Below are 23884 nucleotides of genomic sequence, written 5' to 3' on the forward strand. Positions count from 1 at the left end.
TGTCAGCGATTGCAGAAGAGTTCCAAGAAAGGGAAGGATGAGGAGGATGAAAGGTTTGAAGGTGAAGGGATGAGGCACAGAGAGGGGTTGTTTGAGGGGGGGCAGAGGAAAGAAGAAGGTTGGGGGGGGGGGGTGGAGGTATGAGATAGAAGGGAGACGAAGTGGGGAGGAAGCAGCTTTGAGGAGGAGGGGGGAGGAGGGAGAATTGGAGAGGAATGGTATGGGGGGAGATTTGAATGGGAGGGGTTGGGGGGGAGTTTTGAAGGGGAGGAGTGAGGGGGGAGTTTAGGAGGGGAAGGGCAAGGGGGGAGTTCAGGAGTGGAAGGGCAAGGGGGGAGTTCAGGAGTGGAGGAGTAGGGGGGGAGTTTAAGAGTGGCGGGGCAAGGGGGGAGTTTAGGAGTGTAGGTGCAAGGGGAGGGATTTGGATGGGAGGGGCAAGAGGGGAGTTTAGAAAGTGGATGATTAATGAAAGACGAACATTGAAAACAAATTGGGTTTGTTGTGATTTTCAAGTTAGCAATCCGGTTCAGAATGATGGAGGAGGGATGGAATGAATGTGAATTTAGACCATGTAGTGAGGGAGACGTATAAGATATTGAATTTATTTTTTTTGAGGTGGAATGAGTTGGAGAGCAAATTGAGAAAAGCCTTTTAAATAGGAAGAAAAACAGCGTGTTGTAAAATACCACTGAGTAAAACACTGAAGGGGAAAGGTTATACATATTTAAATAATATTTAAACAGAACCGTGAACAATCTTATGTGCACAAAAATACCAACGGGGGGAGAGCCGAGAGGGACCACCACGAGTCAAGGGCAAGTTTGAATGGGTCTGTAGGACGAAGCTGCGGTTTGACAGCATCTCCATGATGAAGTTCACCATATGCCGGTCCGGGATTGTCCTCAGCAACTTCAGGTGGAGTCCACGGTGCCAAACGGTGTCGTATGCAGCTGTCAGGTCCAGGAACACTACGCCAGCTTTCTCATTGTCCTGGAAGCTGTCTTCGATATCTTGTGTGAGTAATGTTACCTGGTCCACTGTTGACCTGCCACGACGGAAGGGTAGTTTAAAAGTACGGTTACGTACTTCGACCCTCTGTCACCTCACTATTATGCGAGTCCAGACTACAAAAGAATTACAATGGATCATAACAATCCTGTACACAATGAGAGAAACATTAATAAATATCGACATACAAACAAATGTAAAGTCAGAATTTGGCAAAAGGAGTTAGAACGAGGTTTTGAGATGTTGGTAAAGTGAACCTGTTCCACAGAAGGGCAGGTACATGTTTCCTGTGGTGCAGTATGCCCACATTGACGTTGTGAGTGGCTTTTTTCCATCTTCACATTTCATTTCCACATAATTAGTGTGAGGAATCCTGTAGTAGTATGTGTTTGGGTTGTACCCCTTCAGAGATAAAGCAGAGGGATTGGAGAGATTTAGAAATACAGGATAAAACGGAGAGAATATGAAGAAAAAGGTTGCTTCTAAGGGTCAGTTTGAATGGGTTATTAGATGGTTAAATAACATTGTTGAATTCATATCAGTGTTTAACTAGCAACAGGAATCTGACACCTCGTACCTTGATTTTCTTAAACATATTAAACCTGTGATGGATGAACATAAAACGTGCAGTCAGTTCTTCCTTTGTAACCTTGCAATCAGCTGCAATTCAAGAGGAACAGGTGAGCATGCACAAAAATAACCCAAAATAAATTTGGATTTCTATTGATTTCTTGACAAACGAGAACAACTGTGCGAACTGTTTCACAAGTTACCTTTTGAATCAGCATCTAAACGGTAACAAAATACACTGACATGTATTTTCACACTATTCTCTTCCCCAATTAGTGAAAGAATGTTCAATATTCCACAAGTTGTTCAGCAACATTGGTTCACACTTTGTGAGTCGGCATATCGACTCAGACGTGGGCCACTGACAGCAACAAAGGTAAATCACCGTGGGTACGGGGTAGTGTTGTTTGGGAATACAGTACTTGCTTTTCCCCTCCAAGATCAGCACTGATGTGCATGCAGTTTGACCTCAAGCTAACAAACATGCCAATAATTTGAGTCACCTTTATAGCTTTAACCAAGCATTTTTGAACCCAGTCTATCTGGGACAGGTATTAAAGGTGCTTACTTGAAAATAAATAAGGTTTGTGATGCCATGGTTACTTCAGATGATGAACATATATTTTCATAATCCAGATGTTATATTCAACATCGACACCACAAGCTGAAAGCTATTCTGTATGGTAGGGGGTCAGAAGAGGTTTGTAATGCCGGCATAGACAAATACCTTAAACTAAAGACATTGCATGGGAAATTAAGTGAGTTTTTCTTCCAAGAGATATTATGTCCTTACTGTAGGATTTATTTTTAAGGGGTAGAGGAGTGCACAAACATGCAGCTGAAGCATTAGTTGCAAAGCAATAAGGCTCTAAACAAGGGAAAGAAGGTGGATTTACTACTCAAAATGGTGATGTGACTTCAGCTAATGACCGCTTAAGTCGATAAGTTCAGCCCATCTCTCAGTGTTTGCATGTTATTGCCAAATGATGGTTCGGCATATTCCTTCCATTGAAAAAAAGAGCAGTGATTTTGTTAGCTGTGAGTATCATTGCATTTTAATTACCTCCGCCACCTGAGGTTGTGAGTATCTTGAACCGAGTACCGTTCAAGTTCAACTTTGCTTTCGGTGGGATGCGTGGAGATCTACGATGGCACACCATCGACTTTGCTCTCGTTTAATTTCAAGAGAGCGAGAATGATTGTGTCAACACTTACCTAATCTCCGAAATAGATTTGCACTTCCAATTTTTTTCCTGCATTTTCGAGTGTAGTAACAGGAGTCATGCTTAATCGTTTTTTGTGGTCTGCCGGGCCACCTAACAGATTTTTTGGTGGCCCGCCAGCATTTTTGGTGGCCCAACCAGACATTATTTGCTGGTGAATCAAACTTCATAAAAATCAGTATCCACGTTTAAATTACTATTTCTCACGACACCTGCGGATCACATTTCAGTGCTTTACATACCAGAACCTCACAACTCGTAATCACAGAACATTTTTTTTTTTTGGTATAAAAGATCGAGGCTCATGTAAGAGCCAACATCAATAACAAAAAAAAAACAATAGGACAAACAAAACATACAATAAAGGGAGTGGGAAACAAGTTGGGGAGAGAGAGGGAAGCACACAAGTACAACAGCAGAGAATGGGGACAACGGAAGATCTGTGGGAGGGAGGGGGCTTGGGAGGAGTCGAAATGGGAAGGCGGGGGGGGGGGGGCGGAAGGGGTGGGAGAGGTATAAAACACATGGACACTGCTAGGACTTCCAGGAAAGAAGTCGGTATTTCCCAAAAAAAAAAGTGGATTTTGGAGTGTTTTAACGGGGGTAGAAGAGATCAAGGTTTTGGATGGGGGAAGATAAGAGATGGTGGAGAACAGCTGTTTTAAAGACCTGGAGGGTGGAGTCAGATTGAAGAAAGTGAGGGAGTTTGTTCCAGAGGCGGGAGAAAAGAGGAATGAAGGAGTGAAGGTGAGCAGAGAGTCTTGATTTTAGCAATTTCACCAGAAGAGGGTTGCTGGCAAATATTGTGAGACCTGTAGGAATATTTGGGGGACAGAGCACAGATAGAGCTGGGGGAGCAAGGCCGGAGAGGAGTCGGTACAAGACAGAAAGACCACCTACCTGACTGCGGTGAGTGAGTGAAAGGCCCTCGGAGTTAGCTTCATCGCGGAGATTCCAATGATTCTGAAAGCTTTGGTTTCAACAGCGTGAAGCCGAGCTAGGTGTGAGGCAGGAGCACCAGCCCAGAGAGGAGTACTGACTCCTGTCAGCTATTCGATCATTAACCTACTAACCTGCAGCAAAATAATACTAGGACAATTTTAATGTTTGCTAAAGAAAAATCTTTCATATATTAACCTGTGGCGGACACAAAAGCCCACTGGCGTGGTGACATCATTCCGCGCACCAAGTGGGCGGTGGCCACGCACCAGGGGTAGGCGTGGCCTCATGATATACACCGGGCGCCCAGCCCGGGACAGTACAGTGTTACAGTGTAGTCTTACAATAAAGACGTTTATATGTTACCGCTTGTCCGCTTCCTCCTTGCTCACAAGCAGCGCGCGTAACGCCGCGCTTTACTGGTGACCCTCGACGTTGGATCTGCTGGAGCGATCCTTCCACACGCGACGCCATCGCCATGGCCGACTTCGTCAAACTTCCGGAATTTTGGGAGGCTCAGGCCGAAGTCTGGTTCGTCCAGGCCGAAGCCCAATTTCAGCTTCGGCGCCTCACCGGCGATGACACGCGCTATTGCCACGTCGTCGCCTCCCTCGGGCCCGGCACGGCCGCTCGAGTTGTGTCCGTCCTTCGCCACCCACCGAACGGCCACAAGTACGAGGCACTCAAGCGGCTACTCCTAGCCACGTTCGGCCTTACGGACGACGCACGGGCCGACCGCCTCCTGGATCTCCCCGAGCTCGGTGAGACGCGCCCGTCGGTCCGAATGGACCATATGCTGTCACTGTTGGGCGACGAAGCCCCCGGTTCGCTATTCCGGGCGCTTTTCCGGCGCCAACTTCCAGCGCAGGTCCGCCTCGCGTTGGCCGGGACCGAGCTAACGGAACCCTGAGCATTGGCGGCCGAGGCGGACAGGTACTTCGCCGCTTCGGACATGCGGGCGAGCGTCGGCGTGGCCGTCACGGCCCTCGACGCTGATGTTCAGCAGCATGTTCCACAGCATCAGCTTCTACAGCACGCTGATGTTCAGCAGCATGCTGATACGCACCTCGTGAACGCCGCCACGCCCCGCCCACCGCCGCGGCGAAAACCGCCACCGCGGGGAAACCCGCCAACTCCACCGGCCTGGCGGAGCCAGCCGCGCTCCTCCAGCTCCACCACCTGGTGCTGGTTCCATGCCAAGTTCGGCCACGAAGCTCGGCGGTGTCATCCGCCGTGCTCCTTCAACGGGTCGGGAAACGCCCGGGCCGGCGCTCAATAGTGGCGATGAGCGCCGGCCATTCGAACAGCCTGCTGTTCATAACGGACACCTTCTCCAGGCGCCGTTACCTGTGCGACACGGGAGCGCAGGTGAGTGTCATTCCCGCCGGCACGTCAGACAAGCACGCCGCGGGTGGGGGCCCCGCGCTGCTTGCCGCGAACGGGACGCCCATCCGTACGTACGGAAAACGCTGCCTCTCTCTGCGGTTTGGAGGGCAGGTTTTCCGATGGACGTTCGTCACCGCCGACGTGCCCATGGCACTGCTTGGCGCGGACTTCCTGTGCGCTAATGGGCTCCTGGTCGACGTCAAGCGCAGACGGCTTGTCCAGGCCGAGACGTTCAGCTCGCTCGCTTGTGCGTTGCCCAGCTCAACGAGCGGCTTGCCAAGTGGCTTGCCGAACGATTCGGTTCCGGCCACGTTGGTCTGTACGCTTCCGGCAGCGGACGCATTCACCCGCCTCCTCGCCGGCTTCCCGGCCCTCACGCGGCCCACCTTCTCGGCGGGGGCCGTCAAGCACGGGGTGGCCCATCACATCCCCACCGTCGGGCCACCGGTCTACGCCCGGGCACGCCGCCTCGAGCCGACGAAGCTGGCGGTGGCAAAAGCGGAGTTCGCTACCCTGGAGCGACTCGGCATCGTTCGGCGCTCAGAGAGCGCTTGGGCGTCGCCGCTGCACATCGTGCCGAAGCCCGGCGGGGGATGGCGACCGTGCGGGGACTATCGCCGTCTCAATGACGCCACGACTCCCGACCGCTACCCCGTCCCCCACATTCAGGACTTTTCCGCCCGTTTGGCGGGCAGGTCCTTCTTCTCGAAGGTGGACCTCATACGCGGCTACCATCAGGTCCCCGTCAGGCCGGAGGACGTCCCGAAGACGGCGGTCATCACGCCATTCGGACTCTTCGAGTTCTTGCGCATGCCCTTCGGTCTGAAGAATGCGGCTCAGGCGTTCCAGCGACTGATGGACAGCGTCCTGCGCGACTTGGATTTTGTCTACGTTTACCTGGACGATATCCTCGTCGCCAGCGCGTCCCGCGAAGAGCACCTACGCCACCTCCGCACGCTCTTCGAACGCCTGGGCCAGCATGGCCTGATTGTGAACCCCGCAAAGTGCCGGTTCGGCGCCGCCACAATCGATTTTCTTGGGCACCGTGTCACCAGGCACGGAGCCGTCCCCCTACCGGCCAAGGTGGAGGCGGTGAAGGGGTTTCCACGCCCCCGCACGATCAGAGGGCTGCAGGAGTTCCTGGGCATGGTGAACTTTTACCATCGGTTCCTGCCCCGTATCGCCCAGCTCCTGCGCCCCCTGCACGAAGCTCTCCGAGGTAAGCCGGGCAAAGGCGACGTTACCTGGACCGAGCAGATGGACACGGAGTTCACGGGCGCGAAGCTCGCCTTGGCTAACGCCACCATGCTCGCGCACCCAGCGCCCGATGCACCGATCGCCCTCACCACCGATGCCTCGGACTACGCGGTGGGCGCAGTGCATGAGCAATGGGTGCGTGGAGCTTGGCAACCGCTGGCGTTCTTTAGCCGGCAGCTTCGCCCGCCCGAACGCCGTTACAGTACCTTCGACCGCGAGTTGCTCGGACTTCACTTGGCGGTCAGGCACTTCCGCCATCTGCTCGAGGGCCGGGCGTTCACTGCCTTCGTCGACCACAAGCCGCTGATCTTTGCGATGGGCAAAGTCACCGAGCTGTGGTCGGCCCGGCAGCAGCGTCACCTCTCGGCCGTGTCCGAGTACACGACGGACATCCAGCACGTCGCGGGGAAGGACAACCCGGTGGCGGATTGCCTTTCCCGGGCCGTCGCCCACGCAGTCCACCTCGGCATCGACTATGCCCGGATGGCAGCGGACCAGGCCGCTGACCCCGACGTCCAGGCCTTGCGGACCGCCGTCACGGGCCTCCGCGTCACCGAGGTGCCGTTTGACGGCGCGGGCGCGGCCCTCTTGTGCGACGTCTCCCTTGGGCGTCCTCGCCCCATCGTGCCCGCGGGCTGGCAGCGCCAGGTGTTTGACGCCATCCACGGCCTGTCCCACCCGGGCGCGAGGGCCTCCCAAAGGCTGATCGCCGACAAGTTCGTCTGGCATGGCCTCCGGAAGGCCGTCCGCGGCTGGGCCAGGACGTGCCTCGCGTGCCAGCGCGCCAAGGTGCACCGGCACACCCAGGCCCCGTTGGCCCCGTTCACGGTGCCGGAACGCCGGTTTGACCACGTCCACGTGGACCTGGTGGGACCTCTGCCCCCCTCGCGGGGTTTCACCTACGTCCTCACCATGGTGGACCGCACCACCCGGTGGCCGGAGGCCGTGCCCTTGGCGTCGACAACGGCGGCCGATGTCGCGCAGGCTTTCATCGCCACCTGGGTCGCCCGGTTCGGCGCCCCCTCAGACATCTCATCCGACCGCGGCCCCCAGTTCACCTCGGAGCTCTGGGGGGCGGTTGCGCAGGGGCTCGGGGTCCGGCTGCACCGAACCACGGCCTACCATCCCCAGGCTAACGGCCTGTGTGAGCGATTTCACCGCTCATTGAAGGCCGCGCTCCGGGCCACCCTCCGCGACGGCGGCTGGGTCGACAGGCTCCCCTGGGTCCTGCTGGGCCTCCGGACGGCGCCCAAGGAGGACCTGCGCGCATCCGCGGCGGAATTGGTCTTCGGGCAACCGCTGCGGGTGCCGGGCGAGTTCCTCCCCGACTCCACGGCACCATGGTCCGCGGCACAGCAGCGCTCCGCTCTACAAGAGACCGCCCAGAGGTTCGCCCCGGTGCCAACGGCATGCCACGGGCACCCACCGACGCACGTCGCCCCGGAGCTTCGCACGGCGGAGTACGTCTTCGTCCGCCACGATGCCCATCGGACACCACTGCGGCCCCCGTACGACGGGCCTTTCCGCGTGCTGGAGACCGGGCGAAGCACTTCACCCTGGACATCGGCGGTACTCCTGACCGCGTTTCGGTAGACCGCCTCAAGCCGGCCCACCTCGATGTGGACCATCCACCGCCAGTGGCCCGACCCCCACGTCGGGGCCGCCCTCCTGCGGGCGGACCCCCGGCACCGCCCAGCCCCGCCGCCACGCCGCCCCCCGGTCCTGCACCCATCCCAGGGGCAGCCAGGGGCATCCCACCTGGCATCCCTGCACCCCGGACGCCGCCGATCGCCAGGGGGCGCTTCGGCCGGGTCATTCGTCTGCCCCGCAAACTGGCCCTCCAGGTGCGCGGGAATTCTGGGGGGGCGCGTGTGGCGGACACAAAAGCCCACTGGCGTGGTGACATCATTCCGCGCACCAAGTGGGCGGTGGCCACGCACCAGGGGTAGGCGTGGCCTCATGATATACACCGGGCGCCCAGCCTGGGACAGTACAGTGTTACAGTGTAGTCTTACAATAAAGACGTTTATATGTTACCGCTTGTCCGCTTCCTCCTTGCTCACAAGCAGCGCGCGTAACGCCGCGCTTTAAACCCATTTATTGCGTTTTCCAAAACAATTGTTAGCTCTGCACAACTTTCAGCTATTGACGAGATAATTGTAGTCATGAAGTCTTGAAAATAGTACTAAAACGCATGTCACTGTAAAACATTGGTATTTTTATTTGATGAACATTCAGTTTTTTTAAATATTGGGTCAAAATGTGATGTAAAGAACAGTTAATTTAACACAGTGTGAATTTGCAGGACTAGCATGCGGCTAACAATGTGATGCGTGCATATTGCAAGCTCACGGCTTTGCTTCTATGTCCCGAGGCGTCGTTAGGGGCATGCAAGCCAAGCTCAGTCTCATACATGTGCTGGGGTTTGTTCACCGAGAGTGTATACAACTAGAGAGCAGCTGCAGCACGTACTCACAGGGCAAGCAGCCGCCATGTTGGAATACCCTTCCCTCGCAATAACGAGGGAGGTACAGGCATAGCTGAGAGTGTGATAAGCATGATTGCATATGGACTTTAATGGGTTCCGTTGACAGATATATTCAAATTTGTTTTCCTCTATCGTTTGTTTTCATTCGGAGCCTTGCAATGGAGCTACGAAGGTGACTGACTAAACTCAGTCAGACTTTGGCAAGTCAGAAGCGTCAAGTTGAGTTGGTCTGTGAGAATAACTGTCTCAGTGCCGCAATAAAATGGAATGAAAGTGTGGTGGGGGATAGGGGGTGGGGGTAGGGGAGGTAAACTACAAGTTGATAATCTGATATAATATAGGTGATATTTAATTCCAGTAATCTCTGTGTGTATGTGTGTGTGTATGTGTGTGTGTGTCTGTGACCGCTGTTTCTCGACAACCACGGGTCCGATATACTTGAAACTTGCCAGGTATATTGCTGGGGACCCGAGGATGTGCCTTTTCAAGGTTTCATATTAATCGGAGAAGTAGTTACCGAGCTATGGCGATTTATTTACCAAACTCCGCAAGCCGTTCGCTTTGGACCAAACCATTTCATGTAAATAGAGGGGGGGGATTGTCACCGTACTCGCAAGCCGTTCGCTTTGGCTTTGCGAATGGACCAAACCATTTCATGTAAATAGAGGGGGGGGATATAATTTTAGATATATATATAGTACGGGCATGCCCTAGTAATATAAATAAAGGGATAACCATGAAACCATAAATAACCATAAATAAATATGGATAACCATAAACATGGATAACCATAAATAACAAATATCATGAAACATTTACATTTTGTAGTCCATTGTATAATTTCAATAAACATAAACATAAATGCAAATTTCGCATGTGGAAAAAGTAAGTACACCCTTGGCTCTAAGAGGTGGTATTGCCCCCGTTGGCAGAAACAACCTCAAGTAGGCGTTTCTTATAACTGTCTACCAGTCTTTGACATCGACTGGGAGAAATTTTTGCCCACTCCTCCGTGCAGAATTCTTTCAGCTGTGCGATGTTTGAGGGGTTTCTTGCATGCACAGCTCGTTTCAAATCCCCCCACAACATCTCGATGGGATTTAGATCTGGGCTTTGACTTGGCCATTCCAGAACCCTCCATTTCTTTCTTTTCAGCCATTCCTTGGTGGATTTACTGGTACGTTTAGGGTCATTGTCATGTTGCAAGGTTCACCTTCGGTTGAGCTTCAACTTTCCGACAGATGGCCTCACATTATCCTCAAGCACCCTCTGGTACAATGAAGAATTCATAGTGGATTCTATGATGGTGAGCTGCCCAGGCCCTGATGCAGCAAAGCTGCCCCAAACCATAATATTTCCACCACCATGCTTTACAGTTGGTATCAGGTTCAAGTGGTCAAATGCTGTCTTTGGTTTTCGCCAAACATGTCTTCTGGTACTGTGGCCAAATAGCTCTACCTTTGACTGATCTGTCCAGAGCAAATTATTCCAGAAGTGCTGGTCTTTGCCTCGGTGTTCATTGGCAAACATTAGTCTTGCCCTGATGTTCTTTCTGGACAGCAAAGGTTTCCTCCTGGCACACCTCCCATGTAGATCAAATTTGTGCAGCCTCTTTCCAATGGCAGACTCGTGCACTTTGACATCGACAGTGGCAAGAGCTACCTGTAGGTCCTGTGATGACATTCTGGGGTTCTTAGAGACTTCTTTCTGCATCTTGCGGTCTGCTCTCGGGCTGAACTTGCTGGGGCGGCCTGGCCTGAACAAGTTGGCAGTTGTTTGGAATCTTCTCCACTTGTAGATGATCTTCCGGACAGTCGAATGATTGATTTCAAATTGTTTGGAGATCTTTTTTAATCCCTTCCCAGACTCGTAGGCATCTATAACCTTCTTTCTGAAGGCCTCAGAGAGCTATTTTGATCTAGGCATGGTGACGCCACACACTTCAACAACAATGAGCAAACCAAACTAAATGTCTGAGGTTTAAATAAGACAGGTTCCTCCAAGATCCTCTCTAATGATGTTCTAATCATTTGCACCTGAGCTGGTGCACCTGATTCTAATTTTAGGTATTTGAAGTAGTGATAAATGTAGGGGTGTACTTACTTTTTCCACATGCGAAATTTGCATTAATGTTTATTTAAATTATACAATGGACTACAAAATGTAAATGTTTCATGATATTTGTTATATTATATCACCTTTATCTTTCAATATTGTTGAAATGACGATCAAATAGCTGTATGTTGAAATATGTTGAAAAAGTCAAAACTTTACATGGGGTGTACTTACTTTTTCACGTGACTGTATGTAGGGCGCCCCTTTCTATGAACTTTTCTAGAGCATTACTTGGTTTCTCCTAAGAATACAAGGGTAGTCCAGCATGCACCCGAGATTTTTTGAATGTCCCTTCTTTTCTAGAGTTTGCCACATGCCACATACCATATAAAGGGGCCTTTTCTTTGCCCTTGGCATTTATCCCTAGAATATCCCTTCTTTTCTATAGTTTGCCACATTGGACATCCCATAAAAAGGGGCCCTTTTAATATGCCCCTGGCATTTTTTCCAAGAATTACTAATGGAGTCGAAATTTTTCAATGCCCAACTTTTTGAGAATCACCGCTATGAGCCAAGAAGAAAATAGGACCATGGGTCCTGAAGCTCACCTGGACCAGGAGCAACAGTCACCCCCCCCCCCCCCCACCCCATCACTGACTCCCTCAGACGCTATTTTTAATAATAATAATAATCATTTATTTTATATAGCGCTTTTCAAGAAGCCCAAAGGCGCTTTGACAGAGTACAAAAAACAAGTGCAAAAAGACAAAAATCAATAGGTAAATAATCAAAGCAAAAGGAAGGAGAAGAGGAAGAGATAGTCAGGGGTTAAATGCTGTGGGTTAAATGTTGAATGCAGTGTTGAACAAGTGGGTCTTGAGTGATGTTTTGAATGTGGTGAGCGAGGAGGAGTCTCTGATGGTGTGAGGTAGTGAGTTCCAGAGGGTGGGAGCAGCGATGGAGAAGGCCCTGTCCCCCCAGGATCTGAATTTGGTCCGGATGGGGGGGGGGGTCAGGAGGTTGGTACCAGCAGAGCGGAGGTTGCGGGTGGGAGTGTGTCTGGAGAGGAGGTCAGTCAGGTAGGATGGGGCCAGGTTATGGAGGGCTTTGTAGGTCAAGAGGAGGATTTTGTACTGGATTATCTCGGGGATGGGGAGCCAGTGAAGCTTATAAAGGACGGGGGTGATGTGGTCACGGGTCCAGGAATGGGTGAGTAGACGGGCAGCGGAGTTCTGAATGTATTGGAGTTTATTGGTGATTATTGAGGGTGAACCATAGAGGAGGCTGTTGCAGTAGTCCAGACGGGAGGTGATGAAGGCGTGGATGAGGGTTTCTGCAGCCGTGGAGGAGAGGGATGGACGGAGACGGGCGATGTTTTTCAGGTGAAAGAAGGCTGTCTTTGTGATCTGTTTAGTGTATTTGTCGAAGGAGAGGGTTTGATCAAAGATGATGCATTTTTAATGCTGTGAACAAACTTTGATACATCACGGGGCATTTTTTTCTTTTTTTATTATTTTCATTTTTGTATACAAAGTTAAGGCTTGTGTAAGAGCTAACACATAAACACAAAAACATGAACAGAAACATAAATACACATAATACATAATGAAGGGAGCAGGAGACGAGAGAGAGAGAGAGACAGACTGAGACTGAGACTGAGACCGAGACTGAGACTGAGACTGAGACTGACTCTGTAGTTGTGAGTTTAAAGACTGATTGGTCTGTAGTTGCAAGGCAGGCTGATTTCAAAGCATATAGCAGATGACCTTGAGCAAAAGAGAGGGTGTGATAGAGCGGCAGAGAATAATTTTAGGACCCGTGGGCTGACGCCGTCTGGTCCAGTTGCAGAATCGGATTCGAGGTTTGACAACTTTAGACCGTTTAGACCAGCGTTTCCCAAACTTTTTTTGTCCGTGACCCAAAGTTTGAAATCACATTTGCCTCGCGACCCAAATGGTAAAAAATGGCGGGGGGAGTAGAGGGGGGGAGCTGCTGATAGAACCACCCAAATGGTAACGGTACCTGCAATAAAAATCGTCGGAGAGAACTCTTTTCACATAAAAATGCCCTCTCAATAACCGGGATTTTGAAGGAGGTTTTTCAAGTTTGCGTTGCGACCCTGGGTTTGAGAACCCTTATTTTAGACTATCTAGATCTAGAAACTTTTAGGTGCACACCACGCAAACATCTGTAGTCTTCTTGCAAAACACAGACTTCCTTTTTCAGCGAGTAATATGCAAACTTTACCCACCAAGAGGGTGGGTACTCTCCTAGTTTGTTCATAAAAAGGCAAAGCCAACCTACAATTTGTACTAATTGCTACTCCACATATTTTGAAACAAACGGGAAAGAGCAGACTTAGCCTCAGTCTAAGTCTGTTTTGAATATGATTGAGGAGGTCGCTTGGTTTGTCAATCCCTTATGCCCATTCCATAAACGGATTTTCCTTTCTCAGTGGTGAAACAATTTTTTGACATTTATAAAGAAATTAAGTGGAATCTGGAAATATTATGCAAGTCGGAGTAATCTACAAGTTATCACACATCGGCAGGAAATTATATTTGTGCATATATAGAAATGAAAACCCATCCTCCTTGGAATTCAACTCAACAAGCACCAAAAGTGAGATTGTATACCTTGTGTGCAGCTTGGCATGCTCAAATGTCCGTCTCGACATGTTCTTTGTACAGGCCCATAAAACATATGATCTTGTTTGCAGTGAAAAGTTACATTAGTATCCAGCGGGACAGTATACGTGGATCCCTAGTGCAGAGACAGAGAGTTAGTGTATGCTGACATCTATAAGGCATCTTGTAAAGAAATAGTTACAGACTCTCAATAATTTAGATATATTCAGGAAACCATTCATATTGGTGAAAATTTTGACAAGCAAGATTTATTTGTCGATTTATGCATCATCATTGTTATAAATATTATGACTGAAATTGTTATTTTAATATCAGAAAAGTTGAGAATAAATTCAAAATCGACTTGGAAAGTTCCAATGTTTACATATGTTTACATATGTTCCAATGTTTACATAGTAATGGGAATCTTTCAGGTTGATCCCAGGTTTGTTTACACATTCCATGTACCTCACTGTTCCATTCAAAGTATGATAGCTTCTTCCTCGTCCACAAGCCTTGATTGGTGTCACAAGTGATTTGTGTGTCTGTTGCGCAGTGTGGTCTTTTCGAAGCTGTTCCATGCGCTCACGCTTTCGAAGCTAAGTGATCTTTCACATTTGTGTTTTTGTCGTATCTTTATCTTTCTTTCGGTGCATGTACCTATTGGGGTGACTTTAATAGGTTTCTCGGTGTTGGTTTTTCATACCTGTGTACAGAATCGTCGGTTTTTTCGTATCGTGTATTCTGAGGCCTAGTGTAGTACTAGTCGGCTACCGTGTCCTCAGACCTTGGCTTGAGGCTTTTGTTTTTTGTCTCAGCAGTTCTTCGATCGCGCTGCAACTACTTTCGGTCTCTGTTTTTCACGGTCTTTTCACCCATACTCCCTTGTTTTAAAATCTCAAAAAAAAACAAAAAAAATTTTTCCTTCCCTATTCTTATCCACTTGTGCGTTCTTATTTGTTCTTTCGTTCTTTGTTATGTTGCTCTTTCGTTCTTCGTTATTTGTTCTTTTGTTCTTCGACCACGTTGTTCGAGATCACGTGATCAAGTTGTTAATACATGTTTCATCTGTCCCCTGAAGAACTTTATTATTATGTCATATTCTATAACACTTTTTTCTACTTCTTCTATAAAAGGATGCTTTCGACTTGCTCACCAATTATATTCATTCAAAAAAAAAAATTCCATCTCTTACAGTGCATCTTTCATTCATTCCCTAAACTCTCCAGAACTCCACCCACCCTTCAGCGTCCTCAAACGTATTTTTGACTCGAATGTCTCAAGAAACTCATTTTGCAATAAATGTTCGTTTCCCATAAATCGTACACTTTTCAAAATCCAATCACACCCCTCCCCTCCAAATCTTCCCCATCACCCATCTCTGTCAAATCTTCCCCCTTGCCCCTCCCCCCCAAATCTTCCCAAACACCCATCCCTTTCAAATCTTCCCCGCTGCCCCTTCCCTCCTAAACTCCCCCCACACCCCTCCCCTCCGAGACTCTCCCTCACTCCTCCCCTCCTAGACTCCCCTCTCACCCCTCCACCTCAAAGCGTCCTCCCCGCTTCTTCCCCCTTCCAACTTTCACCTTCATCTTCCTCAACCTTCTGCCTCACTCTTCCCCCTCCTCAAATAACACCTCACTGCGCCTCACCCAAACACCATCAAACCTTTTGTCCGCCCCATTCTTCCCTTTCTCCAAGCTATTCTGTAATCTCTGACACACCTGCAACAGCTCTCCCTACCTCTTCCTCCTCTTCCACATCCTGCCCTACCGCTCCCCCCCCCTGTTCTGTATCCGATGCTCCCCCTTCCTCTTCCTTAACAGTATGGACCTCAAACATCCGGGGCCTTCGCTCAAACTTAACTGATCTCTCCATACAGGTTGCTTCTGACAAACCAGACGTGATCTGCTTAACAGAAACCTTCCTCCTTCATGATGTCTCTGATTCCTTGGTATCTCTCCCAGGTTACTCCCTCCTCCGGTATGATAGACCTGAGCCTCGTCCTGGAGGTGGGGTTGCTATCTTTATAAAAAACTCTCTTCCTCACTCGCCCTGCACTGCCCTCTCTCCACCTCACCCCCAGGAATACCTTTGGCTACGGCTTCCCCTTCGCTCCCACCTTTTGTTCATATGCGTGTTGTACCGTCCACCAAACAGTGATGACTCCATCTACATCTCGCTGTCTGATAATATGGACCAACTTCTATCTACCCATCCCAACTCTCTCTTCCTCATATGTGGTGATTTCAACTGTCACCATGCCAGTTGGCTGGGGGTGGGTACCTCTCTCACCAGCCATGGCTCTTCAGCAAAGGACTTCTGTGACTCACTGGGACTGACACAATCTGTCAATTTCCCAACCCGGATCTCAGTCAACGGAGAATCTTCTCTTCTGGACTTGGTTATGACAAACTTCCCTGAAAATGTCTGCTGCTCTTCTTCTGCTCCAATCGGCTCTTCTGATCATGTGCTTGTTAAAGTGGACATCTCTCTGACCATTTTCAGAGAGCCTCCTCAGCGTCGACAAGTCTGGCATTACACTCAGGCCAACTGGCACGGTCTTCAAGCAGCCATCAATCATCTGGACTGGTCTCCCATCTCGACTGCCTCTGACATCAACTCATCCTGGGAATTCTTCCAAAGTAAATTGCTCTCTCTCATGCACAGATTTATCCCTTCTCGTCTACAGTTGTCATACCCTTCCTCCCGTCCATGGTACACGGAATCTTGTGGTGAGGCTATTGCCCAGAAACAACTTGCTTTCGTCTCCTGGAAAGCAAATCCAATGGAAGGAAATCTCATTTCCTTTCACAAAGCCCGAAACAAGTGTGTGTCCACCCTCAGGAGAGCCAGGAAACAATATCTCTCCGTCCTCAGGACCGAACTCTCTTATCTGTCTCCCTCTTCCAAATCCTGGTGGCATCTGGTGAAATCTGTTTCTGGTGTTTGTTCCCCCTCCATCCCCTCCCTCACCTTAAATGGCCACACGGCTGACTCCGCACGTGAAAAAGCTGAATGCCTCAACTCTGTGTTTGCCTCTAAATCTTGTGTCCCAAACCCATCCCTCTCTGTACCCACCGTACCCAGTCGTACCCAGCTGCTCCTGGACTCTGTGTCCTTTCCTCCTGACAAGGTGGAAAAGTTTCTGTCAACCCTCGACTCTGATTCTGCAACTGGACCTGACGGCATCAGCCCACGGGTCCTAAAATCATGTTCTTCCGCTCTTTCACTCCCCCTCTCTGTTCTTTTCACCCTCTCTTTTGCTCAAGGTCATCTTCCATCTGCTTGGAAATCTGCCAACATCACCGCTTTGCACAAAAAGGTGCAAAAACAGATCCCAGCAACTACAGACCAATCAGCCTTCTCCCAATTATCAGCAAAGTCATGGAATCCATCATTGCTTCAGATATGAAATCTTTCCTCTTCTCCAATGGCTTGATCTCTGATCATCAATTTGGTTTCAGACCTGGACACTCCACTCTGGATATGCTGCTTCTGCTTTCTCAACAATGGATGGAGGTCCTCAATGCCAAACAGGAAATTAGAGCAGTCTCCCTTGACATATCACGTGCCTTCGATACGGTCTGGCACCCCGCTCTGCTCACCAAACTCTCCTCTTTTGGTATCCATGGAAATCTCCACGCATGGCTGGCGGACTTCCTCTCTGGTCGTAGTCAACGTGTGGCCCTGAATGGGTTTCTCTCATCTCCTAGTCCTGTTCAGGCTGGAGTTCCCCAAGGCAGTGTTCTGGGCCCTGTGCTTTTTCTGGTCTTCATCAATGATCTCTCTGACTCTCTTGAAAATCCTCTCTATCTCTTTGCTGACGACTCTACTCTCTGTCGCTCCATTCTTCATCCCTCAGATCGGCAGTCTGCAGCCTCCTCACTCTCTGCAGACCTTGACAAAATCACAGACTGGGCAAACAAGTGGAACATGTCTTTCAATCCTGACAAATCTCACACTCTTACGATGTCTCTCCGAAAAGACCGACTGGACAACCTTCCCATCCACTTTCTGAATAATCCTCTCCAAGAAGTTCTGTCACTCAAGCTTTTGGGTCTCACTATCTGCCATGATCTTTCCTGGAAAAACCACATTTCAAATCTGGCCTCCAAAGCCAGTCGCCGACTGGGCATCCTCCGTCGTGCGAAGTCCTTCCTTGGCACACCTGAGCTCCTCACCACATACAAGGCTTTCATCCGCAGCTCAATGGAATACTGCTCTCCCCTCTGGGCTGGTGCTCCTGCCTCACACCTAGCTCGTCTTCACGCTGTTGAAACCAAAGCATTCAGAATCATTGGAATCTCCCGCGATGAAGCTAACTCCAAGGGCCTCTCACTCACTCACCGCAGGCAGGTTGGTGGTCTTTCCGTCTTCTACCGACTCCTCTCTGGCCTTGCCCCCCCCCAGCTCTCTCTGGGCTCTGTCCCGCAAATATTCCTACAGGTCGCACAAGATCTGCCTGCAACCCTCTTTTGGTTAAACTGCCAAAATCAAGACTCTCTGCTCACCTTCACTCCTTCATTCCTCTTTTCTCCCACCTCTGGAACAAACTCCCTCACTCTCTTCAATCCCACTCCACCCTCCAAGTCTTTAAAACAGCTGTTCACCACCATCTCTTATCTTCCCCCATCCAAAACCTTGATCTTTTCTACCCCCGCTAATTTCACCCCAATTCCACTTTTTTTAATACCAACTTTTGTCCTGGAAGTCGTTGGTGTCCTTGTACTTTATACTTCTCCCTCCCCTCCCCCCCCCCTTCCCACGCCTCCTCCCCCCGGGCCCTCTCCCTTCCACACATCTCCCTGCTCTCGGATGTTGTGTGTGTGTGCTTCCCCTTTTCTCCCCATCTTGTCTTCCGCTCCCTCTTTTTGTGTATTTTGTTTGTCTGGTCGATTTGTTTGTGAAGTTAATGTTAGCTCTTTCACGAGCCTCGATTCAGTATACCAAAAAAAAAAAAAAAAAAGTGTATGGGTTGAGCGCTGACACACTGAACGATTCAGACAAAACTTACTGGTTAAAATATCTAATCATAGTGTTTTTTAGGGTGGACATAAGGTGGACAATATTGATACAGAACCTTACCCCGCAAAGTCTTGAGAGAAAAAAAGGACTTTTTTTGTGTACATACTCGAGGCTCGTGAAAGAGTGAGAACACAAAACAGATCAGGACACAACATAGCAAAGGAAACAGCAGGAGAAGGGGGAAACACCAGCAGTAGGACAGAGGGAGAAATTAGACAGAGACGGAGAAACAAGGAATGCAGGTAATGATGAGGTGTAGAGGAGAAGGCAAGATGATGGATACAGAAGCAAAACTTTGGGAGGGGTGTGTTTAATGAGTGAAAAATATCATCGTTTTGGATGGGGTGATTTGAGATGGTAGTGGGCATCTGCTTGAAGTCCTGGAAGGAAGAATGAGACTGAAGAGATCGAGTGTGGAAGTTGATTCCACAGGTGGGAATAAAGAGGAACAAATTAGTGGAGGTGAGCAGCGGTTTTGTATTTTGGCAGATTCACTAGGAGGGGTTTGCTGGTGGACCACATGCATCCTGCAGATACCTGGGGAGAGGAGGTGATTACAAAGCATGGAGAGGGCATAGGGTGAAATACCAGAGAGGAGGCGGAAGAAGACAGAGACCACCGACCTGTAGGCGATGGCAAAGTAATAGGCCCATAAACTCAGCTTCATCGTGAGAGATTCCAATGATCTTGAAAGCCTTGGTTTTCTTGGCGTCAAACTGAGCAAGATGTGATGCAGGAGAGCCAGCCCAGAGGGAAGAGCAGTACTCCACCAAGATGCGGATAAAAGCCTTCCAGGTGAATTGGAGCTCCAGGTGTGCTAAGAAAGGACTTTGCACAACAGAGGTTGCGCAGTCGGTGTCTGGCTTTAGAGGCCAGCTTTGAAATGTGGTTTGCCCAAGAGAGATCATGGCTGATTGTGAGACCCAAGAGTTTGTGTGACTGAACTTCGTTGAGAGGGCTGTTGAGAAAGTAGAGTTGTGTTACTATCCTTTCGGAGAGAGGGAGTGAGTGTGTGCAATTTCTCGGGATTAAAAGATACTCCAAGTGTTTTACCAGTTTGTGGTTTTGTTGAGGTCTGAAGAGAGGGAACAGGCTGCTACCTGTCTGTCAGAAGGATGAGGGATGTCCCAACAGAGTGTGAAGTCATCAGCAAAGACATAACGATTATTTTCCAGAGAGTCAGAGAGATCATTCATGAAAATTAGGAATATGACTGGGCCTAAAACACTGCCTTGGGGCACTCCAGCCTTGGCAGGAATAGGAGAAGAAAGGATGCCGTTGAGAGCCACACATTGGCTATGAGAGTGGAGGAATTCAGTCATCCAAGAGTGGAGATGGCCGTGGATGCGATAGGCAGACAGTATGGAGAGCAAGGCGGGATGCCAAACTGTATCGAAAGCTCGTGATACGTCGAGAGAGACGGCCCTGATCTCATATCTGATATTGAGGGCCACAATCCGTTGTTGGAAGAGCAGAAGCAGCATGTCGAAGATAGAGTGACCTGGCCTGAATCTGAAATGAGGCTGTTGGATAAATGGAATGTTTTTGTCTCAACTGCGATGATGGATTACATGACCTTGCTGATTATTAGAAGTAAGCTAATGGGTCTGTGGTTAAGGGGATCCATTTTTGCAGCTTTTCATCTGTTAAACAGATGATGTCCAGCCTATCAGCAGCAGCCTGGATTGAGAGATCTGTCACCTTGGAGCAGAGGCCTCCGATACTTCAGGTCCACACATTTAGGCTCAGGGGGGCATGTGGGGAGCTGCTGAAAGGACTTAGGAATGCGGAAAACAGCAAGGAAAGGGGTGCGAAGTAGGGTGAAGCCGGGAAGGTGTGGAGAGGGATGGGCGGAGCCGGGAAGGGGGGAGGCAGTGGCAAAGCTGGGAGGGCTGAGAGGGGACTGGGCGAGGTGGAAGTTGAGAAGGGACAGGTTGAGGGGGGAGCATATTAGGGGGGGGGGGGGAGGTTACTGACATGTAGGGGTTTGACACTATGAATGGAGATGAAGGGAAATTTTTTGTCCTGTGTACACAGCCTCTGCAAAATTGATGTCTCAGGATTCCTGGTCTTGATAACCTGCGGCAGACATCGTGGGTGGGGTGGTGTCAAGAATGGTTTTGGTTGGAGGTATGGAGGAAAATTTGGTTGCAAGTGAAAGAAGAGGCTGGATGAACTAAACGTTTCAATGTGAGGAGGTTTTGGGAAATAAGACTTCATCAAATAAATAAATTAAAAATAAGAAAATAAATCAGCAATGCAATGCATTCCATCATTGCTTCAGATATCAAATCTTTCCTCTTCTCCAATGGCTTGATCTTTGATCATCAATTTGGTTTCAGACCAGGTCACTCTACTCTGGACATGCTGCTTCTCCTGTCTCAACAATGGATAGAGGTCCTCAATGCCAAACAGGAAATTAGAGCTGTCTCCCTTGACATATCACGTGCCTTCGATACGGTTTGGCACCCCGCTCTGCTCACCAAACTCTCCTCCTATGGTATCCATGGAAATCTCCATGCATGGCTTGCGGACTTCCTCTCTGGTCGTAGTCAACGTGTGGCCCTGAATGGGTTTCTCTCATCTCCCCTTCCTGTTCAGGCTGGAGTTCCACAAGGCAGTGTTCTGGGCCCTGTGCTTTTTCTGGTCTTCATCAATGATCTCTCTAACTCTCTTGAAAATCCTCTCTATCTCTTTGCTGATGACTCCACACTCTGCCGCTCCATTCCTCATATCTCAGATCGGCAGTCTGCAGCCTCCTCACTCTCTGCAGACCTGGACAAAATCACAGACTGGTCAAACAAGTGGAACATGTCTTTCAATCCTGACAAATCTTACACTCTTACTATGTCTCTACGAAAAGACCGACTGGACAACCCTCCTATCTACTTTCTGTACAATTCTCTCCAAGGAGTTCTGTCACTCAAGCCTTTGGGTCTCACTATCTGGGATTTTCCTGGGGGTTTCCTGGGAAAACCACATTTCCAAGCTGGCCTCCAAAGCCAGTCGCCAACTAGACATCCTCCGTCGTGTGAGGTCCTTCCTTGGCACACCTGAGCTCCTCACCACACACACGGCTTTCATCTGTAGCTCAATGGAATACTGTTCTCTCCTCTGGGCTGGTGCTCCTGCCTCACACCTAGCTCGTCTTCACGCTGTTGAAACCAAAGCTCTCAGAATCATTGGAATCTCCCGCGATGAAGCTAACTCCGAGGGCCTTTCACTCACTCACCGCAGGCAGGTTGGTGGTCTTTCTGTCTTCTACCGACTCCTCTCCGGCCTAGCTCCCCCAGCTCTATCTGTGCTCTGTCCCCCAAGTATCCCTACAGGTCGCACAAGATCTGCCAGTAACCCTCTTCTGGTGAAATTGCCAAAATCAAGACTCTCTGCTCACCGTCACTCCTTCATTCCTCTTTACTCCTGCCTCTGGAACAAACTCCCTCACTCTCTTCAATCCCACTCCTTCCTCCAGGTCTTTAAAACAGCTGTTCACCACCATCTCTTATCTTCCCCCATCCAAAACCTTGATCTCTTCTACCCCCGTTAATTCACCCCAAATCCACTTTTTTTTTGAAATACCGACATTTTTCTTTCCTGGAAGCTCCAGCAGTGCCCATGTGTTTTATACTTTCCCACCCCCCCTCCCTCCCCACCTTCCCATGCCTACTCCCCCCAAGCCCTCTCCCTCCCACAGATCTTCCGTTGTCCCTGTTCTCTGCTGTTGTACTTGTGTGTTTCCCTCTCTCTCCCCATCTTGTCTCCCGCTCCCTTTTTTGTATGTTTTGTGTGTCCGTTTGTTGAAGCAATTTTTATGAAAATAATGAATGGGTTGTTCCTGATAGAATAAAAGGAAACAGCATTTTAATATACATTTTTGAAGAGTTAAAAAACTATGCTGTGATAGGCTTTCATTTTGATTGGATCAAAGCGTATGTTCATTCAATATATCGTGTTGTTTTCGAAGACCACTTCAAGCCGTCGGCGTTCGTATTTGATCACCAGGCTCACTACCTGGGAAACAATCCTCGGAAATTGCTGAAACACGATGCTGTACCGACACTTACCGGGAGAGAATTACATGTTGATTTGAAGCCACACCATGTGATTCAAGCTCAGATCGAATCCTCAAGTAGTTATCTACATTACTATAATACGAGCAAAGCCTACCTGTCACTTTGCTGATGGACCATTTAGTCGTCCTGTTTACCAAAAATTGCTATTTTGGTTCATGTGTCTGTATTGAGTCCGCAGATTACGATAATCTCGACGAGTATATGGGAATATTTCATCAGTTTATGAAGTTTGTATTCTCGTAAGATAGGCAATCGATCTCCCAGGAGCGAAGCAGAGATCCTTCACTGCACAGTCTTCCATTCTAAATATTATTGTTCTGCACAAACTGGCCTACAGCACGGTGACTGCCAATGGATCCTGCTCATCCGCTTCGCTGATGGGTTTAGTCAAAAGAAAGAGACATTGGCGTTTCCCAATCCCCTCCCAGCCCTCACCCCCCGCCCCCCATTCACCCATTCACCCAGAAAATCCAAGCTACTTGTGTAAGGAAGAACTTTCGTGGAGATTCTCTTTATGTCAGATGAGAAATTAAGAAGAAGGAAGGGGGGTGGAGGTCTCGAGTTATTGTGTGTATGCCATGGCGCATTTGGTTTGTTGAATAAACTCTTGGTTGGAGGACTCTCATTTGCCATTGCGGAACAATCAATCAAAGGATCATCACATGTTGTGACATTGTGGGGGCTCATCCGGGATCAATCATCCACTGGCAGAATTGTGTGTGGCACAAAGCGTTGTGGATGGGACGGGAGTGCCTTCCAATTGGATGGACCCTTTTTTCTCTCCTTGGCAGCACAGTGGTTCATAAACTCTAACTGGAATGCTGGGACAACCTGTGGGGTTCGTCATCGAGCAAGAGGGGACCTGTGGGAATGGAGCAGGGGACGAGAAAAGCATAAAAGGCTCAGAGCTGAGAAATTGAGGCAAGAAGGCTGGAGTCAGAAAGGGAAGATAAAAGGCTCGAGGCTGAAAAGGAAGTTCCAAGGCTCAAGCCTGAAAGGGAATCTAAAATTAAGGCTCAGAGCTGAAAAGACAAGATTGGAGCTTGAAAGGGAAGCTAAAAGGCTCGACGTTGAAAGAGAGATCGAGGCTCGAGGCTGTAGTGGTATTGAAGCATCTTATTGTATGGAGTGCTGAAATAGGTGGCCCAGATAATATGAATGATGTTCCCTGGGCGTGACCTGTCTGCCAGTTTCACTCCAAACTGCATGTCTCTGTTAATGATTTTCAGT

The 23884-nt window shown here is 49.3% G+C and overlaps 1 protein-coding gene across 6 annotated transcripts in view; it reads right to left on the reverse strand.

Moving 5' to 3' along the window:
* LOC144888210 (sushi, von Willebrand factor type A, EGF and pentraxin domain-containing protein 1-like) overlaps window positions 1-23884 on the reverse strand; it is a 106171-nt gene that overhangs the window by 36458 nt on the left and 45829 nt on the right. For 4 of the 6 annotated variants that reach the window (XM_078781478.1, XM_078781479.1, XM_078781481.1 and 1 more), the window contains 3 exons: window positions 13563-13689; window positions 1586-1668; window positions 1266-1410 (listed from right to left, as the gene is read on the reverse strand). The exons of 1 other annotated variant lie outside the window; for it this stretch is intronic. In XM_078781478.1, coding sequence (XP_078637604.1) covers window positions 1266-1410; window positions 1586-1668; window positions 13563-13689 — 355 coding nt within the window. The remainder of the gene's footprint in view (window positions 1-1265; window positions 1411-1585; window positions 1669-13562; window positions 13690-23884) is intronic. One more of the 6 variants, XM_078781480.1, reaches the window with a different exon arrangement.

The sequence above is a fragment of the Myxine glutinosa genome, chromosome 7 (assembly GCF_964187855.1).
Source record: "Myxine glutinosa chromosome 7, kmMyxGlut1.1, whole genome shotgun sequence".
Lineage (NCBI taxonomy): Eukaryota > Metazoa > Chordata > Myxini > Myxiniformes > Myxinidae > Myxine > Myxine glutinosa.